Source organism: Hypanus sabinus, chromosome 6 (genome assembly GCF_030144855.1).
Source record: "Hypanus sabinus isolate sHypSab1 chromosome 6, sHypSab1.hap1, whole genome shotgun sequence".
NCBI classification, from domain to species: domain Eukaryota; kingdom Metazoa; phylum Chordata; class Chondrichthyes; order Myliobatiformes; family Dasyatidae; genus Hypanus; species Hypanus sabinus.
Window position 1 is genome coordinate 98,349,915 of NC_082711.1, and position 25,989 is coordinate 98,375,903.

At 38.7% G+C, this 25,989-nt stretch overlaps 1 protein-coding gene across 1 annotated transcript in view; it reads left to right on the forward strand.

The window, feature by feature from the left end:
• The first annotated feature begins 1,278 nt into the window (after positions 1 to 1,278).
• Positions 1,279 to 25,989, forward strand: part of LOC132395716 (aryl hydrocarbon receptor-like) — a 186,136-nt gene continuing 161,425 nt past the window's right edge. Inside the window, exons 1-2 of the mRNA XM_059972662.1 lie at positions 1,279 to 2,716; positions 18,568 to 18,755. Coding sequence (XP_059828645.1) covers positions 2,661 to 2,716; positions 18,568 to 18,755 — 244 coding nt within the window. The 5' untranslated portion in view covers positions 1,279 to 2,660. The remainder of the gene's footprint in view (positions 2,717 to 18,567; positions 18,756 to 25,989) is intronic.

Consider the following 25,989-nt stretch of genomic DNA (forward strand, 5'->3'; position numbering starts at 1 on the left):
CCTGGTAAATCTCCTCTGTATCCTTTCCAATACTTCCACATCCTTCATATGGTGAGGTGACCAGAACTGGACACAGTACTCCAAGTGCGGCCTAACCAGAGTTTTATAGAGCTGCATCATTACCTCGTGACTCTTAAACTCTATCCCTCGACTTATGAAAGCTAACACCCCATAAGCTTTCTTAACTACCCTATCTACCCATGAGGCAACTTTCAGGGATCTGTGGATATGTACCCCCAGATCTCTCTGCTCCTCCACACTACCAAGGATCCTGCCATTTACTTTGTACTTTGCCTTGGAGTTTGTCCTTCCAAAGTGTACCACCTCACACTTCTCTGGGTTGAACTCCATATGCCACTTCTACATCCTATCAATGTCTCTCTGCAATCTTTGACAATCCTCCACACTATCCACACCACCACCAAGCTTTGTGTCATCTGCAAGAAATTTAGTTGTAAGAAATTTTCAGTTGTCTGTTATTCAATATTAATCAATCTGTATGACAATTTAGAAATGAAGATATTAGTTGAGACATATGCTAGTGATGATAATATGGGTATTTCTCACACTTATGTGGAGACTTTTTAACATGCTGATATCTGGGGGAAACATGTAAATGAGAAACAAGGGCCAAGGAAATACTTTTAGTGATACCAAACATAATTGTATGGGTTTAAGACACCATTTAGGGTAATTTCCTTGACACAACTGGATAGTTAAGAATGAAACTAAGCAAGTGTAGTTGTTATTCCCAGTTGTGTAATGGCAGAATTGAGTATGAGTAGGATTGAGTGGTCAACTATGACAAAGAACTCAGACATAAGACAAGTTCAAAAGCACGGCAAGGTTGGTATACCATTGTTATTATTTAATAGAATGAGACCACAAAATGCTAAGATACAAATGGATTATATGAAGTACAAAAAATTGATATGCAAGCAGCTTCACATTCATAGCAAGATATATGGATTATAAAAATGGGTAAGTTTTGATGCAACTTCACAAAGGCATACTGAGTACTGAGTACAATGTTGGTCTATATACTTAAAAAATTATATACTTGCATTGGGGACTGTGTAGAGCAGATTAATTAGTTTGTTTATTGTCATACCACTGTATTCATGTATACTGCCAAACAAAACAACATTCCTCTGGACCAAGGTGCACAACACAGTACATTTAACTCACACACAACACAAAGTAATATTAGCACAAATTTTAAAAATTTATTTTATTTATAAGATTGACATTTAGCATGATACTTTTATGACACAACCTTAGATGCAGTTACATCACCGATTGCAATTCCTCAGAGGAAGGAGTCAGGCTATTTGGGACTGTACTCAGAGCTTACAAGAATGAGATGTTCTTAATGGTGTATGTATTGGCAAACTGGACAATGAAAGGACATTTAATTGATTGTTGCTATTGAGACCAAGGGGCATAGTTTCAGAATTAGGATGAGGGGGATTTCTCCTCTCAAAGGCTGATGATTCTCGGTAATGTTCTACCTCCCAGAACTGTGAAACCGTGAAGGTGGCGTCATTGATCGTGGTGGGGGCCAGGATTAGAAACAATTTTACAAATAAGGTTTAAGGGACTAACCGGCCTATTCCCATTACTGTTTCTAATGTTGCAAACACCCGGGAAGTTATTTGTGCTTTTGGTAAGAGACTGATTGGTACCGAATCCGAGAAATTCAAGCAAACCATTCTTAGAAATACGCAAGCGGATTCGGGAGTCAAAAGTGCATTTCAGAGATTTGGGAAAATTGGGAGGCTGGAGGGGGAGAAGAGGCTCTATTAATTTATCTGAGCTACTTTTACATGGTTTTATCCCTGTAACACTGTTACATTCTTTCTTCAGCTCCTGAAAGCACCACAATTTTGCTGCTGTTTGTTTCGCAATCAGATTTCAACGATGGCTCACAAACAAACCTGACCTTGTCAAGGGCTCCTGGGCGGGCTCTGAGGAGCAAAGGGCACGTTAACCGAGTGCTCCGCCTTGAGAGGACGGTTCCCCACCCCCAGTGGCGTCTGCAACACTGTGAGCGACCGTCCGTGCGGATAGCGTGAGCCAGTCCGCTCCCCAGACCGTGTCCGGATCGGACCGGGACGAGGGGACGAATCGCCGCCGGGTGCAGGAGAAGCCGAGCTCGCCGACGCAGTGAAAAGCGGGGGGGCCCTGTGCTGGTGGAAGGCAGAGGCGATGTGACGGCAGGCCAGCCTCTCTCCCCCCCCCCCCACTTTTTTCCCTCAATCACTTTAAAGAGAAGAGCAGCGGAGGCGGTCGGTGCAGCCCAGCCGTCCTTCGCGGAGCTGATTCGTGCTCGCTGCCGCCCGTAACCCAACCTCCTTCCCCGGCGCTGGTGCTCCACCGAGCAGCCACAGCTACTTCTGCAACCCCGCCCACTCCCCCGTCTCTGTCTAATAAGGAAGAAGCTTGTGTGTGTGAGCAGAAGCAGAAGCGGAGTTTGCGCTTTTCAGTCGTCTTTCTTCGATTAACCTGTGCTCTGGCCCACTGACTGCCACGCTCCTCGGAGCCCCGCTGAATTACTTTTAAGACAAAGATCTTGGGAGGGAGGGAGGGAGGGGGGGTCAAGAGAAGCGAACATTCCCAATCGAGGGAGAGAGAAGGTTCCTGCGCCCTTGTTTTCCCAGATGAACTCAAACAGTATTTACGCCAGCCGTAAGCGGCGAAAGCCAGTTCAGAAGAGGTAAGGAGTGTCACTTCGCTCTTCCTGGAAACATTGTGCCCCGGAGTCGCCGGCGAAGTTACAGCGCCGCTTCTGCCAACTGTTCCTGTCTCTGAAGCGTCTCGTTCTTGTTGCCATTCTTGTTTGTTTTCTTATTTTGCCATCTATTCCTTCAGTGTTTACAAAAGTACCTCCTGATCTCGCCAGGTCATAATTTCCTCTAGTTTGTTGTTCGGCAGTTATTTTTTTAAATAGTTATTGGTGATTTTGTGCTCTGTACTTTTTACATTTAGACCGAATGAGTTGTCTTGGGATTTTTGCCGTTGTTGATTGTGTTACAGTAGACAAAACTATTGAAAACATTCAGGTAGAATCTGTCGGAAACCACCCCACCGCTGAAAAATTAACTGTTCAATAAACAAAACCTACGGGCATCTCCAGACATGAGTTTTATTGAAATACAGGTATGGAGCTGAAAGTAAACGTCGTACTCTTGAAATCTAAACCCACACCAGCACCCCCCCCCACCAAAAAAAAACAAAAACGGTAGTGTGTGCGATACAGTTATCAGACTATCAGCTTTGGCGAATAAAACAACACAAAACATGTTTCTTAACATAATGAATATTCCAGCTGTTAAAATTTCGAAGAAACTAATATTAGACAATAGGATTCATTAGTGGTGAAGAAATGTATGTTCGTTCAGTAATTTGTAACACACTCAGCAAAGATAGTAAGATATCAGATTTATGCAATACTGCTTCGGGGGGGGGGGGGGGGGAGATGCCGTTTGTATTCGCTTTCCCCATGTAAACTTCTATAACTTAGAATAAACTCGTGATGATTTCTTGCTATGAACATCTACAAAACCATCAGTGATTTTGACCTTATTTTTAGTAGGATTGATAATGGTAAAGAAGAAGTAAATACTTAAGAGGTGATCATTATCATTCAATTCCCCCTTCGAAAATATTACATGTGATATCTTTGACTCCCTTCTATGTGGAGATGGGGAAGTTTTGTGGGTACAGGATTGGTTATTTGTGACACTTTAAGTGCTTAAGTAAATTACATTTATTTAATGATTAATGTGACATATATCCTTTATCACATCTTTTTGTACACAAAGTATGTGAATTACTGCCATACTTGTTTTTAGAAATATTTTTGTCAGTTGTACTTCCTTTATGCTTGTAAGCAGAACAATTTCTTAAGTAACAGTGAAATGGGAATTGTTCAATTTTCATAATATGCCTCCTCAACTTTGTGATTTTGGCTGGAAATTAAACCTGTTTATTTTTGTCACTTTGAAGGCTCTCTGTTGGTAAACCTGACCACAAGTGAAAGATTTGTTTGTGTGGGGTTAAACTAGAATAACGTCCCAAATCATTTTGTGACAGCAGAGTTTTGGAACTTCCATTATCAATTAATTTCGCAAGTATGTATTGTTAAACTGCTCAGTCACATAATATTAGTCAGTTTTTGGGCCTTTAACTCAAAATCTAAATTTGGCCCATGACATATTGTTGTTGAAGTTACTGCCATTTTGCAACCCAGCTCCCAAGTTCTACTTAACAGAAAGAGAAAGGAAGGAAATTTATTCTGATGTCTCCATACTGCCTGATAAACGTAAAGGAAGCCCTTATTTGTAAAGTCTGACGTAAATGCAGTTATTAAAGGTACAATGGTAATTGGTTGTACAAGTCTCCATGTGTGTTTGTTTTTCTGTTAAATATGAAGTGACATGATGTTTTAAAAGTCATCTATTTGATTTACATACTCCCCTGTCAAAGACACTACATAAATGCAAGATACAACTTTTAAATTTTATGTAGTTCAGTGCAGTTCACTCAATCAGAATTTTATGGGTACAGAGAAAACAGCCATATGCTTTATATTTGCTAAGACAGTACAGTTTGATTTATTGGAATAATGCCACCTATGGTAAAGGGAAGAAATTGGCAGCTGCACTGAGAACCATTATAAGGCACCCAATTTAACATATGAATCTACTGTTGTTGCTAATAATGAGTTGGAAGCAATCCAGTGTACAACAATACACATTTCTTTCTTAAAAGTAATTTAAAAAAAACTGACCACATATGCATGCATTTTTAATCTGTTTGGTATGAACCTACATAAAACCAAGCCATGGATGCATCTTAGAAACATTTAAAATAAGTGCAGGAGTAGGCCATTCAGCCCTTCGAGCCCGCACTGCCATTCAGTATGATCATGGCTGATCATCCAACTTAGAACCCTGTACCTGCTTTTTCTCCATACCCCCTGATCCCTTTAGCCACAAGGGCCATATCTAACTTCCTCTTAAATATAGCCAATGAACCAGCCTCAACTGTTTCCTGTGGCAGAGAATTCCACAGATTCACCACTCTCTGTGTGAAGAAGTTTTTCCTCATCTCGGTCCGAAAAGGCTTCCCCTTTGTCCTTAAACTGTGACCCCTTGTTCTGGAGTTCCCCAACATCGGAAATAATCTTCCTACATCTAGCCTGTCCAATCCCTTTAGAATTTTATATGTTTCAATAAGATCCCCCCCCCTCAATCTTCTAAATTCCAGTGAGTATAAGCCTAGTCGATCCAGTCTTTCTTCATATTGAAAGTCCTGCCATCCCAGGAATCAATCTGGTGAACCTTTTCTGTACTCCCTCTATGGCAAGAATATCTTTCCTCAGATTAGGGGACCAAAACTGCACACAATATTCTAGGTACGGTCTCACCAAGGCCTCGTACAACTGCAGTAGAACCTCCCTGTTCTGTACTCAAATCCTTTTGCTATGAATGCCATGCTATGAATTGCCTTTTTCACCGCCTGCTGTACCTGTATGCCCACCTTCAATGACTGGTGTACAATGACACCCAGGTCTCGTTGCATCTCCCCTTTTCCTAATCGGCCACAGTTCAAATAATAATCTGTTTTCCTGTTCTGCAACCAAAGTGGATGTCCATGTGGTGTTCCATTAGACTGGCTGGTGAAGACAGAGGATGTTATTAGTTCTTTCAGAGTCTGGAACATTTTTCTATTTCTGCAAAATTCAAAACATTTTGGATCCTACTGTAATGACTCTTGCAAAAAAGAACTGTTTATGTCACGCAGTTGCATGGAGTAGCATCTAGTTTTGTAACAACTTTAGAAAATGTATAGGTAACTTGAGAAATGGATGCCTTCTGATATTTAGGAGTTTTTTCCTTGGCATATACTCTGTAATAAATATTGAAAAACTTTAAATATAGTTTTAGGGACCTTCACATATATAATTCTGAAAAAATGCAGAAGGTTATATTTGATGCAATATGTTGTGATTATTAGCTGAAGAATATGATGTTTTACCTGAAGGGATCCACTGGGCCTCATTTTACTTTTTTCTTACCAATGATTGGCAGCTGAACATGATGCATTTGTCATTAGCAATTGCACTATTTTTGCTTACATTTCAATGTAGTCTGTAAGAGGATATCTGTTCTGTGGCGGAAGTGGAGGGGATAAATATTTGTGTAATGTGAAGGAGAGAAATGAACATAGCTGAGCGCAGTCTGCTGTAATGAAATTACTCTGTAGTTAGATAAGACGCAGGTTAATGTGGATATCATTTTTGTCAGTTTTTTTTTCTATCAAAGTTATTGAATTGTTCTGAGCAATCCGTGACTGGCCTAAACAATTACTGCCCGGTACCGCTGACCTCAACAATCGTGAAGTGCTTTGAGTGGCTGGTAATGGATCGTATAAAATCCCACCTTCCAGCTATATTGGGCTTTTTCCAGTTCACTTACCACTCAAACCAGTATACTGATGATTCTGTAACTTCTTCCCACCCCACCTGGTCCTGTCCCGCCTTGAAAACAATGCCAGGTTGCTGTTCGTCAACTTCAGCTCGATGTTTAACACAATCATCCCTCAGAGGCTGGTGGGTATACTATCCTCGATTGGGACTCAATACCCCTCTCTGGGTAAGTTATCCAAGTTGACAGCAACATCCCAAGCTCCATCATGCTGAGCACTGGTGCTTCCCCAGAGCTGTGTGCTCCGTCAGTGGCTGTTGACGCTGCTGAGTCAACCCTGCTGCCAGATCCAGCTCAAACCACATCTTCAAGTTCACTGATGATATAACAGTGGTTGGCCTCATCAGCAGCAATGATAAGTCAGCATACAGGCAGGAGGTCGAGAGATTTGTCTAATGGTGTTAGAACAACAGCCCATGTACCAATGTGGACATAACAAAAGAGATGATTGTGGACTTGAGAAAGGCACAGGTTGACCACTCTCCATTGCACATCAATGGCTCTGCCATGGAGAGATTGAAGAGCACCAAGTTTCTTGGGGTACATGTAACAATCTAACCTGGACCCCCAGCATCACCTCATTTGTCAGGAGGGCACTTTCTGAGGAGAATGAGGCATGCAAGGCTTCTTGCTCCCCCCACCCCCTTTCTACCCATTCTAACAACTTTCTACATGAGCACCACTGCTTGGCTGTATCTTTGTGTGGTATGGAAGCTGCAAGGCATCGGAATGCAAGACCCTACAGAGGATAATAAAAAAGCAGTGAGAGGATCACTGGGGTCTCCCTCACCCCTGTTTGTGACATATACCAGGAGCTTTGGATATGAAATGTCTAAAGCATTGTAGAGGATTCCTACCATCCATCCCACAATCTCTTTGACCCTCTACCATTGGGGGGAAGTACAGAACATCAGGACTAGGCCTGCCAGGCTGGGTAACAGCTTCTTCCTTCAGGCTGTAAGACTAATGAATACCCTGCCATTACCGAGGTCTCATTACTAGGACGGTGAGCTGTTTACTGTGCTGCATGCTACATGCACATTGAATTATATTTTATTAACATATTTGTGCTGATCTTTTATCTCGTGTTTTGTGTGTGCACTGTGGTCCAGAGGGACGTTGTTTTGTTTGATTGTATATATGTACAGTCACATGGCATTACACTTGGACTTTGACTTGAACTTGAATGTGACTTACTGAGTAGTTTTGTCGTCCACAAGAAAAGAAGATTGTACAGATGTAGTGATGATACTGATTGCATTTTGTAGGCTGAAGAAGTTTCAGATTTTCCACATTGAGCCTCTTTTCATCTTGAGCTTTAAGATTTTGTAGATGTTGCTGTCTGAGAAATTTGAGAATTCCATAAATTCTGCTTGGCACTAGAATATATCTGAATTTGGTTAGGGATGGTCAGGTGAAGGTAGTTGTAAGAAGATAGAACTGTTGAGTAAAAAGCATTGGGACAGTAGGTTCAATCCTTGCCTCTCTGTGTGGAACTGTTCTCTCTGTGACCACATGGGTTTCACATGTGCTCACTGAGAGAACATGCACTTTGCATACAGACTGGAAGTCTGGGCACTCTGGTTTCCTTCTGTAACCCAAAGGTGTGCAGATTGGTAGGCCACTGTAAATTAGCCTTAAAATAACAATGAGGGTAGAGGTTGAGGAGAATTCTGGAAAATGTGGGGAGAATTGCTGGAGTGGAAAGGTGGGTGTTCAGTTGGAGCACACTCTCTGGGTTGAAGAGCCTGTTTCTGAGCGGTCAGAAACTACTTGGAGGGGATCACACAGTTAAATGTTTGGTATCTGTTATTGTGTTCCTCTAAATGTGGGTAAACATCCACAAGATGGAAACAAAAAGAATTGATGCCATTCGTGGTGTAAGAGGCTGGACAAGAGAATGGATTTGTAGGAAAAGTTTTAAAATTGGCAAGAAAGAAATAGAAAGGATTTCTGAAAATTGGTCTGGAGCAGCTGAAGGCTGTGACACAAATGTTGGATAAAAATGGATTGTATTGGTTTGGAAGGGCAAGGGAGATGCAAGTGAAAGAAAGATATGAGAGAAACATGAAGATCCATGTTCAATATGGGCAAGAGTCATGGTTGAATTTGGGACTCTGCACAATTTGTTACACTGAAGTGAAATCTATTGAGGTGAATTTGGGGATGAAGGGTTTCGGCCCGAAACGTCGTCACTACCTCCTCCCATAGATGCTGCCTGGCCTGCTGAGTTTTGCCAGCATTTTGTGTTTTTTTTTATTTCCAGCATCTGCAGATTCACTCGTGATGACTTGGCTTTGATCTTTCTGATGTTTGTTAAGGTATTTGCAACTCTCTTAATAAAGGCAATGCATCTGAGTTTCCATGGTTATGGGTGAGGGTAGTGATGGACAAGTGGATTTTGGTGTTATGATGCCACAACAGTGATCTGTAGATAAGACTAAAAATGAACCACTGCCCATTCTTGTGGTTCTGAAGTGGTGTGATTGGCTGGAGGGAGGAAATGAAAATGAGTGGAAAGTGCCCTGGTTTCTTGTCACGGGTGATGTTGGAACTATCAGTTGAAATCCTGCAGCTCAGAGAATTGAGAAGTAAAACACATTGTAAGACTGAAGAGAACAAAATGTTAATAGTTACAGTTGATGCAGTTAGCCAAGTTTTAGAGCAGAATTAAAACAAAATATTATAACGTATTTTCTCTCAGGAAGATATATGCGTCTTTATCAGTATTTTTACTTCAATCAGTAACCAAGAAAAATTGTTGATTTGTCATCACATTTTTTGTTTTGAAGAAATGTTGGTGTCTCAGTTTCATTGAAGTGACTATGTTTCAAAAATAATAATGATGAGAAGAAACTGAAAAAGGCCATTAAAGCAACTGTTCAGTCTGCTGAACAGCAGAGTATTTGGGTCTAATCTATTCATTCTCATCTCGTATGGCAAATCTGCCATTGCTAGAACCAGGCTAGTAATTTTTTGGTGTACTTCTATGAAAAGTACATCCTCCTTTAGGCAAGAGAATCAAAACCCTTGAAAAAACTTTAAGTGTAGTTTCCCAAGTCCATGCCTAATTGCGGTGAGATAAATTTAGTCCTGTATTTAATTCCCCTCTTAATATTATAAGGATATCTTAATATTATAATATTAATATATTTTAATATTATAAAGATTTCTTGAATATGGAAGTACTGGAGAGGATGCTGAAACGGGCGAAGGGATGATGTTGGAAATGTGACATCAGGAAAGGATGATCAGACTGGCATTTTACTCTTGAGAAAAGAAAATAGAGGAGTGACCTATTAAAGATCTTCAGATTATGAGAGGTTTCCATTGAACAGATACAATCAGAATACTTCCACTTGTAAACAAAATGGTTGTCAGCATGAAACAGAAATCAATAAATCTGATAGGAAACTGAGGGAAATTCCTTTGCCTGATATTGGTGAGGAGGTGGACTTGGAGAAAGAGTGTAGATGCCTTTTAAGAGGATGATGGACAAGATCTGAATGAAAAGGGATTAGAAATTTACATGATAAATATTGCTGAAGAAGCTTGATTAGAGTAGGCTGTAGCTTCCCAATGAACTTTTTGGGCTAACGAGTGCATTCTGTGCTAGTCAGTCTCTGAATATAGAATCTTAAAGGGCTAACAAATGATAGACACAATGGAGGAGACCGGGGGGGGGGGGGGGGGTGATTATTTTGGAATGTAGGATATAAAAGCTAAAAATAATGATTCAGCAATCCCAGAGGGTTATTAGGCTGGAGGAACTGGCTAAGCCAAAGGTGGAATATTTTAAGATTGTTAGACGATCAAATTTATGTCAGTGTAGGTGAGTGAAAGGCCTTGATCTGAGGTAGGATATGGGCAAGGATGTAAATTCAGACACTGATCTTATGAATTGTGAAATGTGAAGAAGACCAATGATTTACTTGCTGGCAGTGGGTGGTGTGGGATAGAGAATGGAAAGGTTAAGCGAGAGTAAGAGGTAATAGTGGATTGGAGTGCAGTAAGAAACAAAGTGAGGTTCTTGCTAGAGTTTTCAGTTTGTTTGAAGAGACTTGCTCATCTTGGCTGCAGAGGAAGGTGGCGTGGAAGGGTAAGAATATTGCTCAATGGAGAAAGGGGAAAAAGAGTTGATACTGCAGGAATCAATTGCAAATGGATGAATATGACAAGAAAGATTAAGACTGTGATTATTTTAATTTTCCTTTCCTCAGTGGAACTGCTATATAACCAAACAGACATTCCTAAACAGTATTTTGCTCTTTTGCTAATTATGGATTGTGAGAATGCAAAGACGAACTTATAATTGTCCTGATTCGGTTAAGGTTGCTGGGAGGAGCAGCTCAGTAGCCAGAGGGCCTATTCTGCACTGTATCTCAATAAATAAATAAACTATCTCTACTTGTGTAATTATGAAGATTGTTTTCAATCACTTCAGCTACTTCCAGAGTTTATTCCCATTAATCTTTATTAAGTGATTGCCCTTGTTGAAACACTGAAGATTCCATGATATTTAGTGCACCTTATGGTCTTGAGTATTTAGATAATATTGTAATAATATTTGGATAAAGAGCTGCTTAATCACGTTTATTCATTTTTACTTTGTGTTTTACATCTGCTTTATCATATCATCCTATTTGATAAATTGTGACTATACCACTAACACACTCTTATCTGTTCAGCAGCAAGCTTTCATTCAATTCATAATTATTCACTTGGTCACAAAAGATAATTTTCCAGCCTGTTAGAAGATGGGTTATTAACATTTAACCTAGCCATACCACAAGAGACAGATAGGAGTTTTTGACTTTGCAATAGAATGTTTTGTTATTTTTAAAGTGAGATTCATGGAAAGTGTGGTAAGGGGTTTGAATAAAAATTTTATTTTTAACTATATAGATGACTAATCATTCTTAACATGAGTGCTCAATTGAATTTTCGGTATGTTGGCTCAGGAAAGTATGTTGGCTTTGGAGATGGGTTACCAATTCCACCAAAATGATACCATTGCTTAAATGGATCATTCAAAGATAAGTTGGGTATATTTTTGTGCTTTGGCAAATTGAAGGATAATCTCAACAAGGCATCTAAAGTTATTGAAATTTGTTTCTAGCTTCAGATATCTTGTCACCTTTTTTTATTGAGGGAGTACAGAATAAGGCACAAAGTCAGAGTTTAGCCGAGACTGAATTATTTTTGTTTGGAAAGAACCTCAGGATTCTGACTAAAATTAGTAAATAAGAGTGGAGGTATAGATCAGCTCAGTCTGAGGAAAACTGGCAGAAGCACAAAGGATGAGTTGCCTAGTCTTTTGCTGTACTGTGCGTTTCCTTGGTGATGGATCTGATTGATGTTTTTTGTAATTGGTGACTTAAAGCACAACTTTAAAATTCAGCATCTTTAAGTTGATCAGATGACCATTTTCCAATTTCCACTACTATTACAAAGTCATTTGTTGCAGAGGTTTTCGTATCTGCTAATTACCCACTGGAATAACCTATAAGGAACCTTTGGAAAGTTAACGGTTTTGAAACCTCAGTGGACTTGAGCAATAATCATGTGTTTGTGTCTGAATTCTTATCTGAGCAATTCCATCCTGGAAAACTTTATGGGACAATTCTGCTTTCAGTTTATGCCCTCATCATAGAGAAAGTTCCCAGCCATTATAAATGAGATTCTTTGCACTGATATACTATATGGTGAACTTTACTTAGCATGGACTGGGCAGAGATTAAAATTGCCTTTGCATTGCCTCAGATTTATGTTTTGATGGTCTTAAATAGTAAATCATTCAATATGAAATCATTTTGTTAGCCAGCTTTATTCTTGGCAGATTTGAAAGTGACTGCTGTAGATCTGTACTTCCATAAATTACCTTTGAAACGACTCCAGTTTGTTTGTTAACATGTTGCATTCCATCCAGACACTTGCAGTCTTCCCAGGTCAGATCGGGGAATGTGTTCATGGGCCATAGATGTTAACAAGTGATATGGCCAGGTTGTTAATGCTTAATTTTTAAGTGACAAACGTATGTGCCAAATGTGTATGTAGCAAATATTTAAGTGTGATTAATCCTGAAACTTTGGCCACAGTTGAGATGTACAGAACAGTTATTCCTAACTTTCAGGGCCTTCCTGCTTTACCCACCTAAATAGTGTCACAATAATTCTGTGACTCTATTTATTAAACTGTGTATTTTTTTTAAAAATTTGCACAGTTGTGTCACGTTCCAGATATCACTATGTATCAATTGTATTAAGAAATGCCAGGATAAAAATGGCCACTTACTGTTGGAGGTCTGGATTTGAAAGCAGCCCTTTGCTAAATAATGAGCTCTTACCCAAGCTTTTTATAAGAAAATGCACCACATTGGCATCTTGATAATAAGATGTTACATGGCTCATTACAGGTTGTAATGATTCCTTGCAAAGCAATATGCTGTGTATCATGCAACCTTTCAGGCAAATAGCTATGGGAGATCTGGGGAGGTGGTCCAATTTTGGTTTGGACTCCTTTGCCTTCCTGCACTTCTACATGCCAGTGGTGAAGTGAAGGGGAACTGTTCAAACAGTGATGTTGTCTTTGCTGTAAAGTTGTGCTAGGAAAGCTCTTCCCACATTCAAACTGCAAATACCATTTTGGTTAGTTGTGGTTAGAAATGTGTGTGCTTTGACAAACCATTAAACACTGAATTTTGGTTCCATTTAAAACATGTCATAGCTGTACTTCACAAATAATTTCTTTCTTACAAATGTTTTCTGATAATTTTTTAAATCTATGTAATGAGGTAGTTTATTTAAATATGAGGTAGTTAATTAAATGTCCACCTACTTCAATTGTATACATTTGTAATTATTACCTATTCTGTGTTTTTATTTGTATGTGCACCTTGTTCCTCTGTTTGCCCCTCTAATATATGCATTGCTTCACTGCCTTGCCCCCTGTTTCTATTATTTCCTGGTGGGCATTGGAAGATGGAGTAATAGTGAGCATTCAGATTGCACTTTCCACTAGTTGGTGTGATGCAGTATTGACATTGTGAATAATATCTCTTCTATAGTCTTTTCAACATTGTTTGTTTACCCCTCTTTGCTGTCCCTTCACTTCCATTTCTCCCTTTTTGTGTCTCGTCCTTGCTCTGCAACATCTGCTCTCCTGTTCCAACTAGAACTTACAGTTCCTATCCTCTGCTTTCTTCCTACTTCTTTCTGTCATACTAGTCCCTTTTGTGCCTATTATATAACCATGGGTTCCCAGGACACAGGAAATGTTTTTATTTACCCTTGTAATCTGTTTAGAAAGTGCAAGAAGACACATTTCCAGCTAAACTTCTAGTACTGGCAAAGAAATGAGTAGTAGATTTTGAAATTGAACCAGGATATAGGTGGATAGGAATTATTCAAACATAGTGGATGGGCATTAATTATAGGCTGCCAAGACCAAGAGTCTTAAAGCAAGTTAGCATTAAAAAATGACTGGATTAGCAGTTAATTCTTAAAAAAAAGGATGTCTGCAGAATGGCAAACGGAAAGTTGGAAAGACAGACTAGCCAAAAGAAAGAGATTTATTAGAAACATTTCAGCTACAAATCTTAAATCAAGCAATTTCAGCAATATCAAGGCCAGTTCTTAATGGCACAGGGCTATGCCACTCGTTGTTGTCCATTGCCACTGTTCCTTTCATTCCTGAACTTGACCTGGTCTGAGTACCGAGAGCTCGCTTGCTGGCCTGAGTGGTAGCATGGCTGTCTTGTTGAAGAATCCTTGCTATGAAACTATGAAAGCCAGCCCAGTTTTGTTAGCTGTCAAAACTGGAAAAGCTCTTAAATGTTTCAATCCCCCCAACATACAGAAACATTTAGATGCTATTTAAAATATCTTTTTAATTAAAAAAGGTACAGTTGACTAAAGTCTCTTGAAGCTTACATAAGTAATTATTTTGGAATTGTTTAATTTTTTTTTAAAGAAAATGCATTGTGCCATGTGTTTTCCTTTCTGTAGCCATGGAATCTCCACTGTTGGAGAGAGTTCTGACCAGGTCTGCTAGGGTTCAGGAGCCAAATTTCCCTGAAGTAAATACTGAGGAAGCTTAGCAAGGGTCAGATTTGCCATTGGATATCACAGAAAATCCAGCAGTAGGGTGTATTTACTGATATGCCACCCACCACTACAGGGTAAGTTAAAGTCTTTTACCCAATTCTTGCTGGCAGTAAAGGAGGTAAATTTCAGAAGTTCTTTAGCATTTACCAGCAAAACTCATGCTGACACGGTAATTGTCTATCATATGGCATTATGATTAGGATGACCGAAGCTTTATCCCACTTGTCCATAAAGAGCTAATCCCAAATCTAGTTCCTGCCTAATACCCTTATAATTTGCTCTGCTCCAATTTAATAATCTCCTACAAGATCTCGACATATTCTAATTTTTAGTAATTTTAAAACTTAAGTTTTTACACCTCTCCCTTTATCTGTCTGCACATCTGTTCAGAATGATTGCACTTTTCTTATTTTTGAATACAGATCTGATATTTTCCCTGATTAATAGTGCAGTTTCCCTTCACCCTCCTTGCTGGCTTCCATTTCAGTCTTTTCTAAAACATTGAAACCCCAGAATAATAAGCATCCAGTTCTGCCTCTCCCTCGACCAAGTATCCATAATGTCTTCAACATCATCTAGTAGTGCTATATACTGATCCATGCTCAAAATTTTCACCTTTGCCCTACTGAGTACTCTGAGCATACAAATAAACACTGTTACACATCCAGCACATTGTGTCTACTACCTTGCTTCTGCCTGCCCTTCACTATAGACTTGCTGGTGATGGCATCTACCCTCTTCTCTATCTCTTCATCTTCTGACCTGTGCTGTGTTCCCATTCCTCTGCCAAACTAGTTTGAAGCCACCCCCCCCCCCCCCACCCAAAGCAGAACTAGCAAACCTTCTAGTTCACTCTATTAAAGGTGCAACCCATCTCTCTTGGCCCGGAAGAGGTACTAACGATCCAGCAGCCTGAAAGCCAGCAGGCTGCACTAGCTCCTCAGCCACACATTCACTTGTTCTATTTCAGCCTTGACTCGCACGTGGCACTGGGACTGCTCCAGAGATTACTGCATTTGAGGCCAAAGTGACACGTTTCAGTAACTTTTATGAAATATGTCTACTGAGAGGGGTGGATATGTCTCAGTCAGAAAGTGGTGGAAACACCTGAATCCATCACTGGTGAAGCCCTCTCCACCACTGAGTGTATTTACAAGGAGTGCTGCCGCAAGCAAGTAGCATCCATCATCAGGAGCCCCCACCAATCTGCTTTCTCTATCATTGGGTAGGAGATACAGGAACCTTGGGTCCCACATGACCAGACTGAGGAACAGCCTCAGGCTCCTGAATTGGTATGGATAACTCCCCTCAACTCTGAACTGATTCCACTACCTGCAGACTCACTTTCAAGGATTCTGCAACTCTATGTTCTTATTATTTTTATTTGCACACTTTATCTTCTTTTGCACGTTAGTTGTTGGTCTTTGACAGTCTTTATTTATTAATGCTATTGTATTTCTTTATTTTCTGGTAAATGGCTGCAAGCAAATAAATTTCAAGGTAATTATATTGTCATATACATACTTTCATAATAAATTTACTTTGACATATTCTGATCTCATCCGTTGTAGGAAGAATATTAAGATTTTAGAAAAGGTACAGAAAAAAATTATGAGAATGGTTCCTAGGATGAGAATCTGCAGTTAGAAAAGAGAATCTGGGCAAGTTTTTCTAGAGAATGCAGAGGGGAGATCTATTTGAATTATGATAAGGGGTTAGGATAGAGTGGATAGTAGGTAGTTTCCAAAGGTTGAGGAGTCAAGGAATGGATGACGTGTATAAATAAGAAAAATAAAATTGTTTACACATCGTATGTTTGGAATCCAGAATTCACTGGAAGCAGGTTCGGCTATGGCCTTTAAGACATTTGAATGAATTTGTGATGAGGGAAGTTTTTGCAAGGCCCCAAAAGGTGTCCTGGGGTGGAACTAATGAGTTACTCTGGTAGGGAGCTAGCATGGTTATGATAAACTGCATTGGCTCCTCATCTTAAACATTTTGCAATTGAAGAGGCAAGCTCATTTCTTGGGTGAAGATTGTTGTGGATAATTAAATTATGTGCATATAACTTTAATTGTATTTGTTTATGTTCCATGCCACAATTATATTTTGCAATATTAGACAGTAATTACATTACTTCTAGCCAAGATTCAAGAGTGTTCACACATCAGGGAAGTGTACATATTTCAAAATTTTCTTCTAGGTTTGAACATTTGACTCTTCAGGGCTGCTCTATCATTCATTGCGATTATGGCTGTCTTTTACATCAGTACCACTTTGCTGCAAAACCCTGCATCCCCCTGTTCCTTTAATATCCAAAATTCTGTTGATCACTGACTTGAATATACTAAGTGACAGCCTCCACAACCCTCTTGTGTGTGGACTTGTAAAGATTCACCACTGTCTAGGCATCAGAATTCTTTTCATCTCAGTTCTAAGTGGTCAAAATATTATTTGAGTCTTGGTTCTGGACACACCCAAGGGAAGCATCATCCCTGCGTCTACCCTGTTAAGCCTTATTTAAAAATGCATATATTACTGACATTAATTCTTTTTCCTCTCTGTTTTGAAGCTCTAGAGAACCTAGTTTCATAATGCTTAATCTCTCCTGGTAGGAAACTCCCCCACTCTTCCTCCCCTACAATTCTGGTGAGCCTTTGTTCCCGTCACTGTATGTTGTTCCTTAGGGTAGTCCCGATCTGCACACTATATTCCAGTTAGTATCTCACCAGAGCCCCATATGTTTTCAGTTGGATATTTTCACTCTATTTTAATTGAAGGCTAAAGTACTATTTGCTTTCCTAACCTGAATAATGATTTTTAATGGTTTGTATAAGAGGAGCACCTGCTCTTTCTGAATAATGATACTTTTCACTCTCTGACCATTTTTTAAAAAAAGTTATGTTTTCTTCTTTTATTTTACCAAAGTGAACAACTTCCTATTTTTCCTCCATTACTTTTCATTACATGCTTGCTGAACCCGTTCACATATCCCTCTATTTCATTCTCATATCCACATGACCATTCAGCTTTGTATCTTCAGGAAACTATAATTTGGCCCTCTTATTCATAGATAGAGTTTATTATATATTAATATTTTATAAAATATATGATATCATTATATATTCATTGATGTAGTTCTGACAGAAGATTCAGGACCAGTCTCTAACAACTGACAAATCACAGCTTTCCAACTTGAAAATTATCTGTTTATTCTTTGCCTGTTGTCTCTCTGTTAACCATTGTTCAATTTTGGTATACTGCTTCCACTTTGGTGCACCCTAATTTTGTTTAATAATCTTTTGTGTGGTATCTTATAAGTTTTAGGAAAGGTTAAATATGTCACGTATTGTTTGCTGTTTTGTAACAGGTTTGCAAATCTGACTTCTCTGTCATGAATCTATGTTCAATGTGCCCGTGCACATTGGTTCTAAGTGTCACATTTGTGTAGTTTGCTTTGTTGGATTCAAGACCTTGTTTTAGATTGAACTAAATCACTTTTGGTTCCTTAAAAATTACACTTTGCTCCCTTAATGGGGTGAGAATGGTGGGGACATTAACTGTAAACAACCACAATGTAATTTTGAAAAGCTTCACCCATATTCCTCCTCTTCAAATTCCAATTATAGACTTTTTAAATAACCAGTATTCAATATATTACAATTGGTGAGGGAAAAAGAATTGAATTCCTAAATTGATGAAAGTTTGTCTTGCACACTTGAACTATTGTAAAATATCACACTTCATTTGAAGCATTTACTGTATGTTAAGGAGTAAAGTCTATGTATGATTATTTTTAACTGTATTCTCATGAGTTAATTGTGATTGGGTCCACTTTGCCCATGGGGCAAATATAATATACTATTAAGTTTCAAATTTGACACAGTTGGAAATAACATTGTGATGCTTTGAAATTCATGAATGGAGAGCAAAAATTCATAGTATTACAACAGTTTTTTTTTTACTTTAAGCATAAAATCCACGGCACCTGAAGGAGCAAAGTCAAATCCATCCAAAAGGCATCGGGATCGACTGAATGCAGAGCTAGAACGACTAGCCAACCTCTTGCCTTTCCCACAGGATGTTGTATCGAAATTGGACAAGCTCTCTGTTCTCCGGCTCAGTGTCAGTTATCTCCGAGCTAAAAGTTTCTTTAATGGTAAGACCACCTGGGGACGTACATTTCATACTCTTGCTGTTAACCAAAAGGAAAATACTCTTGTGAATAACAGGATACAAAAAGGGGGTGTGGAATTCCTGCGGAAAGCAAAATTTAAATGTTATCACATGATCTTGAACTCTGGTATACTGAAAGGGAAGCTTTCTTTTGCTGTGAAAATAGATTTCCTTTTATGAATACAGATGGTTAAATCCAAGATTTCTTCAACAAAGCTAGCAAGATTTTGGAGAATGTTTTACAGTGTGAGCAGTATATGAGTATAATTGCCTTTCTAGGCTCTTTTAACTCCTGATGTTATGTAAAATACCACATTGAAAACTCTGAACGTCCTGACTGGTTTTCTTGTGTAACAATTGATGAATACTCTTTCAAGCTCAATTTTTCCAGTGTAAATACAATATTATTACTGAGCCAGTGGATTGCAGAGGATAAAATTTCATGTGGCTCAATTAAAAGCAGCCAACTTAAATTTGTCACTGAAGAACTTCAGAACTACTTCTATTATTAGATTGCAGTCTGTTGTATTCCTGAAATGTAACAGCATGAAGTTAGCAAACTACATGGCAGGAAGCAACAATTATAATTTCAAAACAGCGAGTCCTGTTTCAAAACAGCGAGTTAAATCTATGGATTTCTATATCTTAATTTCATATTCTTGATTTTTCTCTGAACTGGAGTGCTTGTTTTTATTGTATGGTAGTGAGGTGTGAGGATGGTGGAGGATGGGGAACACCAGAAACTAGGCATAGGACTGTTACTTACCTTTTAAATCACAACTTCCAGTGAGGGCCTATTTTTTGTAATCCAGTGACCAAGTTTTCTGACTCATGGGAAATTGTTAAAAAGTACAGTATTATCAATTCACTGGGGATCAATAAAGTACTTAATATTAATATGATTATTATATCTACTGTGGTAGACGGGTAAAAGGAGAAACCGGAGAGGAGAAGGCAAGAGACTTCTGACTGCTGGAGCTATGCCTCAGTGCACTTAGGGGTGGAGAATGTTTGAGCGAAGGAAGTTTGGTGTGTGGAATGCAAAAAATGTTTAAAATGGAAAACTATTTATTTGCAAAAGTAGATATTTTAATTAAGATCATGTGTTTTTTCCATATGTAATTACTAATGTTTCATTAGAATTGCTCTGCATTATAAAACATACAGTTTCAATATGGGGCATAGATTCTATGGGTTAGAGATAGTTTGGTTTTTAACAAATTTGGATGCATTTTACAGTTTGTACCTTTTATTTATTTATATATTATATGAAAAATGATTGGTTGCATCTCTACAGATCTCGGGGATGTCTTTTTATGTCGTAGTTTGTCTTTAGGATGATATATTAACTGAGAAAACACCAGATCAATGGATATTTAACGAAGCAACTTTAAATACAGTGCAACATCCAGAAAATGCTGGAGGAACTCAGCAGGTCAGGCAGCATTTCTTGAAATGAATAAATAGTTGTCATTTTGGGTCGAGACCCTTCATCAGGATTGGAAAGGAAAGGGAAGAAGCCGGAATAAGATGGTGGGGGGGAGAGGAAGCTGTAGTGCATTTAATATTTCAGAAATATTTGAATAATGTAAAAATGTTTGATTAAGCATCCTTTGTTTACGTAATTCACTATGGATTATATGTAAGAAGTACAGTTCGTGAACAGCATATGTCATTAATCCACCGTGTCGTATGTGAGCGCCTCACTAAAAGAAAAACTAAGTACACAAATATCCCACCTGCTGAGTTTTCCTTTCAATTAGTTTTTGGAGTTACAAAGCCTAACAGCAAGAGTACAAACTAGAAGGTGATAGGTGAAGCCAGGTGGGTGGGGGAGGGGGGATAAAGTAAGAAGCTGGGAGGTGATTGGTATAAAAGGTAGTTGGCTGGTTTCCCCTTTCTATCCAGTCCTGATGAAGGTTCTCAGCCCAAAATGGTGACTGTTTATTCATTTCCATAGATGCTGCCTGACCTGAGCTTTTCCAGCATTTTCACTCTGGATTTCCAACAGCTGCAGAATCTCTTGTGTTTTAAATACAGTGTGTCGGATTATTATTTTAAAATAATATCATATTTTCATTTTGTATAAATTGTTCTTGAAAATATCAGCATTGTATTAATAATTAAAGTATTTCTAACATTATTATTTCACATTAAAGTTGAAATAAAATACAGAGATGTTAGAATTACTATGAAAAGTAATGCAGTTAGATTTACAGGCTGAAGGATCTGAAATGCTTCCAGCATTTTGAATTTTTCATTTTAGATTTACAGCATCTACAGTTATATTTATTTTCATTTGAACTTGAAATGTTCAATTTTTGAGGTTTTATCAGCCTTGAGATTGGTGAAATCTTAATATTGTGCCTAATGCCAAAATAATCTTGATTTTTCAATTGTGTAGTTAAATTCCATGTGCATTCTTTGAATCTGATTTTTTTTAAATGTGTGTGTTGTAATCCATATCTGCCTTTTGTAAACAGTGAAGACAAAATTTTAGATGATAAGTTTGGATGACTGGAATTTCTGTGCATATACTTGCAAATCCGAGTTAACTATCCACACCAGCAGACTTGACTGAAAGATGCATTATAGTATAGACAATAAATCTATTACATCAGTATGCATAACGTTGGCTTCTGAAGTAACTGAAACTATTGAGGGCTGGCCAGTTCCTTTTCCATCCTACTGTTTCTGCTTTGAAAACAGTTCAGTGAATGCTCTTTATATTTATCCTATTGGAATTCTGATTGTCTTCAATAGAAACAGAACCCTTTATTGTATAATTACCAATTTGGCAAAGATGTTTGCTTTAAATGCTGCTTTCATCAGTAAACGTAGTAGCTGATTTGGAATTTCAGAAGCAAGTGTAATGGAAGGAACTGTGAACAATCTGCTTACCATTACTTCTGGACACAAGTTTGTTTTCTCCTCCAATTATATCTTTGATTTTCAGTATATTTTCTTTTACCTATGGATTGTATTGGTTTCTAAATTCATGGTGAAATTGCATGACTGTGTTTAAAATAAACAGTATTGAGCAGTACTGGCAGATTTGGTACACGTGCCCAAGTGGGATCTAAACAGCTGTATTCATGATTATTTTAAAAATTGTGGTATTTCCCTTTTTGCAAGGCTGGTGTCTTAAATCAGAGGTTGGCCTTTTTTAGATCTTGATGCTGTTATCAACCTGTTTTTTTATGCTGTTTTGTATTTAAGTAATATTTGAGTAATTTTGTGTGTCGATATGTATTGCTTGATTAAGCATTCTTGTTTGTTTATATAATTCATTATAGGTTCTATGTATAATTACATAAATTGTGATTGTCTTCTCACTACCATGTGATACATGCACGACTCGTATAAGGTAAACATGATGTTAGACTTGTATTTTGGACTCCTGTGTCTTACTTTGAAGATACAAAACGTAACATTGTCAACAATGTTTTGTTTGAAAATGAACCTGAGATGGCTGTGGACATGTTAAAATGCAGTGAGACATCCAAAGTACAAAAAAACCCAGTCAAGAATGGTTGAATTTTAAACAAAAAACAGCGCAGCACATGTTGTTTTGAAGGGAATGCACGATCGATTTTTAAAAAATGTCAGAAAACAGAAGAGTTCATGGGTTCATAAAGAAAGTACTAGGTGATAACAGTCATTTTAAAATAAGTAGAAATTGTTGGCTATATTGGAAAGATTGACACGTTTGTTTACACAACATGTAACTGGATTTTACATACTACTGAGCAAATTCAACAGTATTTTGAAGCAAATAAAATAATCGAGAAATAAGTACCAATTTTGCTAAATGCTTTGGGTTTAAATGCATACAGTTTGCTTCAAGGGTTGTCTGATCCAACCAAATGAGTAGATAGCAGCTTTGTTGATATTGCAAAAGTGATGCAGGAGCACGTACAACTGAAACCATTATTGATGGCAGAACATTTTAGGTTTCATAGCGAAATCAAAAAGGAGAGTCCATTTCAGCATACTTGGCTGAATTGAAGAGATTGAGCATTGTGAGTTCAGTAATGGGCTTAGTGATACACTGAGAGTTTGTTTAGTTTGTGAAAACTTATAGGAAAGCATTCAAAATGGCTCCTAACTGAAGCACAACTTGCATTCAAAAGAGCAGTTGGAATAGTTGTTTCAATGGAAACCACAGACATGGATACAATTGAGCTGCAGTCAGAAATGAAAATGAGCATGAACAAAATTGCAACGTCTAAACAGAAACCAGCCAACTTGAACAAATTGTGCTATTGTGACAGGGGCTGACATACATCAAACAAATGCACGTTTAAAGGCAAAACTTGCAGAAAATTCAATAAAGTAGGTCACGTACAAAATCCATGTTGCAGACAAAAATAAATGGACTGCTCAAGGAAGAGAAAAAGCTAAAATATCCAGTTACAGTTTCAAAAGGAACGCCAGTCTAATGATGTTGATGGAAAATCTGATAATGCTGAGAATGACGTGGAACTGGCAGACTTGCAATTTACAATTTGAAAGCTAACAATGGGCAAGCAATGTGACTTACACCAAAAGTGAACGGCAAATTAATTAAAATGGAATTAGACTCTGGTTTGGCTGTTTCAGTCATTCCACAAAATGAGTTTGAATGACATTTCATATTTAGTTTACTAAATCCTGCAGATATCCAACTAAGAGCTTATATGGGAGAACACCTGTAGGAATGACATTAGTAACAGTGAAATACTACAACCAACAAGCCGCATTAAGCTTGTATATGGTAGAAACAGGAGGACCAACATTGTGGGGGTGTCATTAGCTGAGAGAGCTACAACTTGCTTGAAGATCCAACCACAATTTGCAAGCCATTTCTCCTGCAATAAAGCCATCTGAAAGCAAATTAAGAAAGGTACTAGTTGATGTCACAACTGTCTTTATGTTGTACACCATGAGCTTATCCTCAACAAGAGTAAGCAGGTGTTGATACCAACCTCTATGCCTCTGGTTGGAAAGCATATGGGACCGAGGAAGGACCATACTACTTGGAGGAATCATGAAAATGACAGAAGTAGTGGTCCGACTACAACCGTTTTTGTAGGCGATGTATCTGAGAAAGCTTCTGATATGTTAATCAGGCAGTTATTTGTAAAGTGAAGCTTGGTTTTAAGATGAAAGGGAGTTCAAGGAGTTTCAGGAAAGTTGCAAGCATTAAGGTTTGTGAATATAAAGAACCCGAATCTACTCTGCGTGCATTAAGGTTGTTGCCTAACCTCCAAGTGGGAGACAAACAGCTACTTGTAAAAGTAGATGCAAGGACCAAAGCCCTGCTGGATGAATGGAAGGCCAAAAAGAAAGGAGTCAGTGGAGATATGAAAACAGAGGATTCTTCAGATGATGTTGTGGATTACCACACCGAATGTTCGTGAGGAACCCGGTGCTAAAATATTTGCAGACAACCTAATTCGGGCTCAGGGTTTCACAAGTATCAAAGCAGGTACCTTGCTGCGATCTACTAAAAGAAACTTTTGTCAGCCAATAGATCCTACCGGGGGGCGGGGGGGGGGGGCGGGTGGGCGGGTGCTCGGTTGGTCACTCTCTTCGGACTGTGACTGCCGCGGCCCGTCATGGGGACCTCTGGCCTTGACCTTGTCCTCTCACCCCACCCACGACCAGCCGCACCTGGCCAAGGCGTCTGGCGGCAGGCGGGAGGCTGGAGTTCTGGCCCGGAAGCTGTCCAATGAGGCAATGAAGCCCTCAAAACTGCTTCGGTACCTTGAGTCCAAGCACCCTGCACTTAAAGACAAACCATTTGAGTTTTTTCAGCTGAAAAACTGAGAGCAGCGCGGGGCAGAAGCTAAGTGCCGAGATCTGTGAAAACTAAATTGCGGAATAGACTGGACATAAGGAACCTGCTTCGAGTATCGCTGTATTCCCGTCATGTTTAACACCCGCCCCACCCGTCAGCCAGTCCGCAAGAATATTGTCAATATTAAACCCATCCGCGGTGCAAAAAAAGTGGGCACACCTGGTGTTTATACATTATTTTTACTTCCAGATTGCGGGGTTTTACTTCTGGTATTTTCTGCCCCCGTGCGCATACGTGTAACTAATCGATCTGGGGTCGATCTCGCCTTTCCCTAAGGCCGAGGTGGGGGATCTTGGGCTTAAAAAGGTTGGTGACCACTATCCTACAACCTCAGAGTCAACTCATGCCAGTACCACAGAAGAGGCCCCAGAGTCAGATTGTTTCCACCGGCATGAGTCTCACCTTATAGTGGAGTGACCTCCCTAGTCAGGAAGGACTTTATCCCACCAATGTAGGATTGTCTCCACAGCGATTAAATCTCTAGGCCTGAATGGGACAATTTAAAATTTACTCTGCTGTGGATGTCTGTATATAGCAGTTGTATTATCTAGTACAGTCTGTATATAGTTGAAATGCATTCTCTATTGAGTTGAAGTTTATAGCTAAGCAGTGATGAAAGCTGGGTATTTAATAGTTATGTAATATTTGAGTAATGTGTGTGTCTGTGTAGCTGGTTTGTAGGTACATATCAAGCATTTTGTGTCCAGACAATTTGTATTTGTGTATTCAAAATGAATTGACAGTTAATTGGTTTAGCTTCAGCTAAAATCTCTTTCACATCAATAAATATAATGAATTTTTATAAATTATTTCTTCTTGTTTTCTCAAAAGGATATACATGAGGCAATTTCTCAGAAATGAAGTTTGTTGTGGTGTTTCCTAATTACAGAAAATGATTCATTACTGTTTCAGTACTGTGCATTTATTATCATGTCAGCTTTGCTTGTAGATAATCTAGACCATATCACAGTATGTGGGGATTCTGTTTGCTTACTGAATTACTACTGATGTATAGAATAAAGTAAATGCACTTGAGTAATTGCAAGGCTTGTTTGCAATTCTTTGGTAAGGAGAGGCCTCACCTAGTCAGAGAGCATACTTTGATATTAAAATTTGTGATCAAGTTCAGCTGTTTCCTTTCTACTTAAGAAAATAAAATGGATTTGTTGTCTTGTACAAAAATAGGCTTTGCCTCCTGTCCCATACTGGAGCTTCATGAGGAGGAGGTTGTGCCTGAGAGATGTTTGTGATAATCAATTTGTGCTCGCCAGACTTCTGTGTGGGCACCTTAGTAAATAGTAACTAATGCAAATATTAGTAATTGCTTTATTTGTCACAAGTACATCAAAACATTGAAAAATGTGGTGAAATGTGG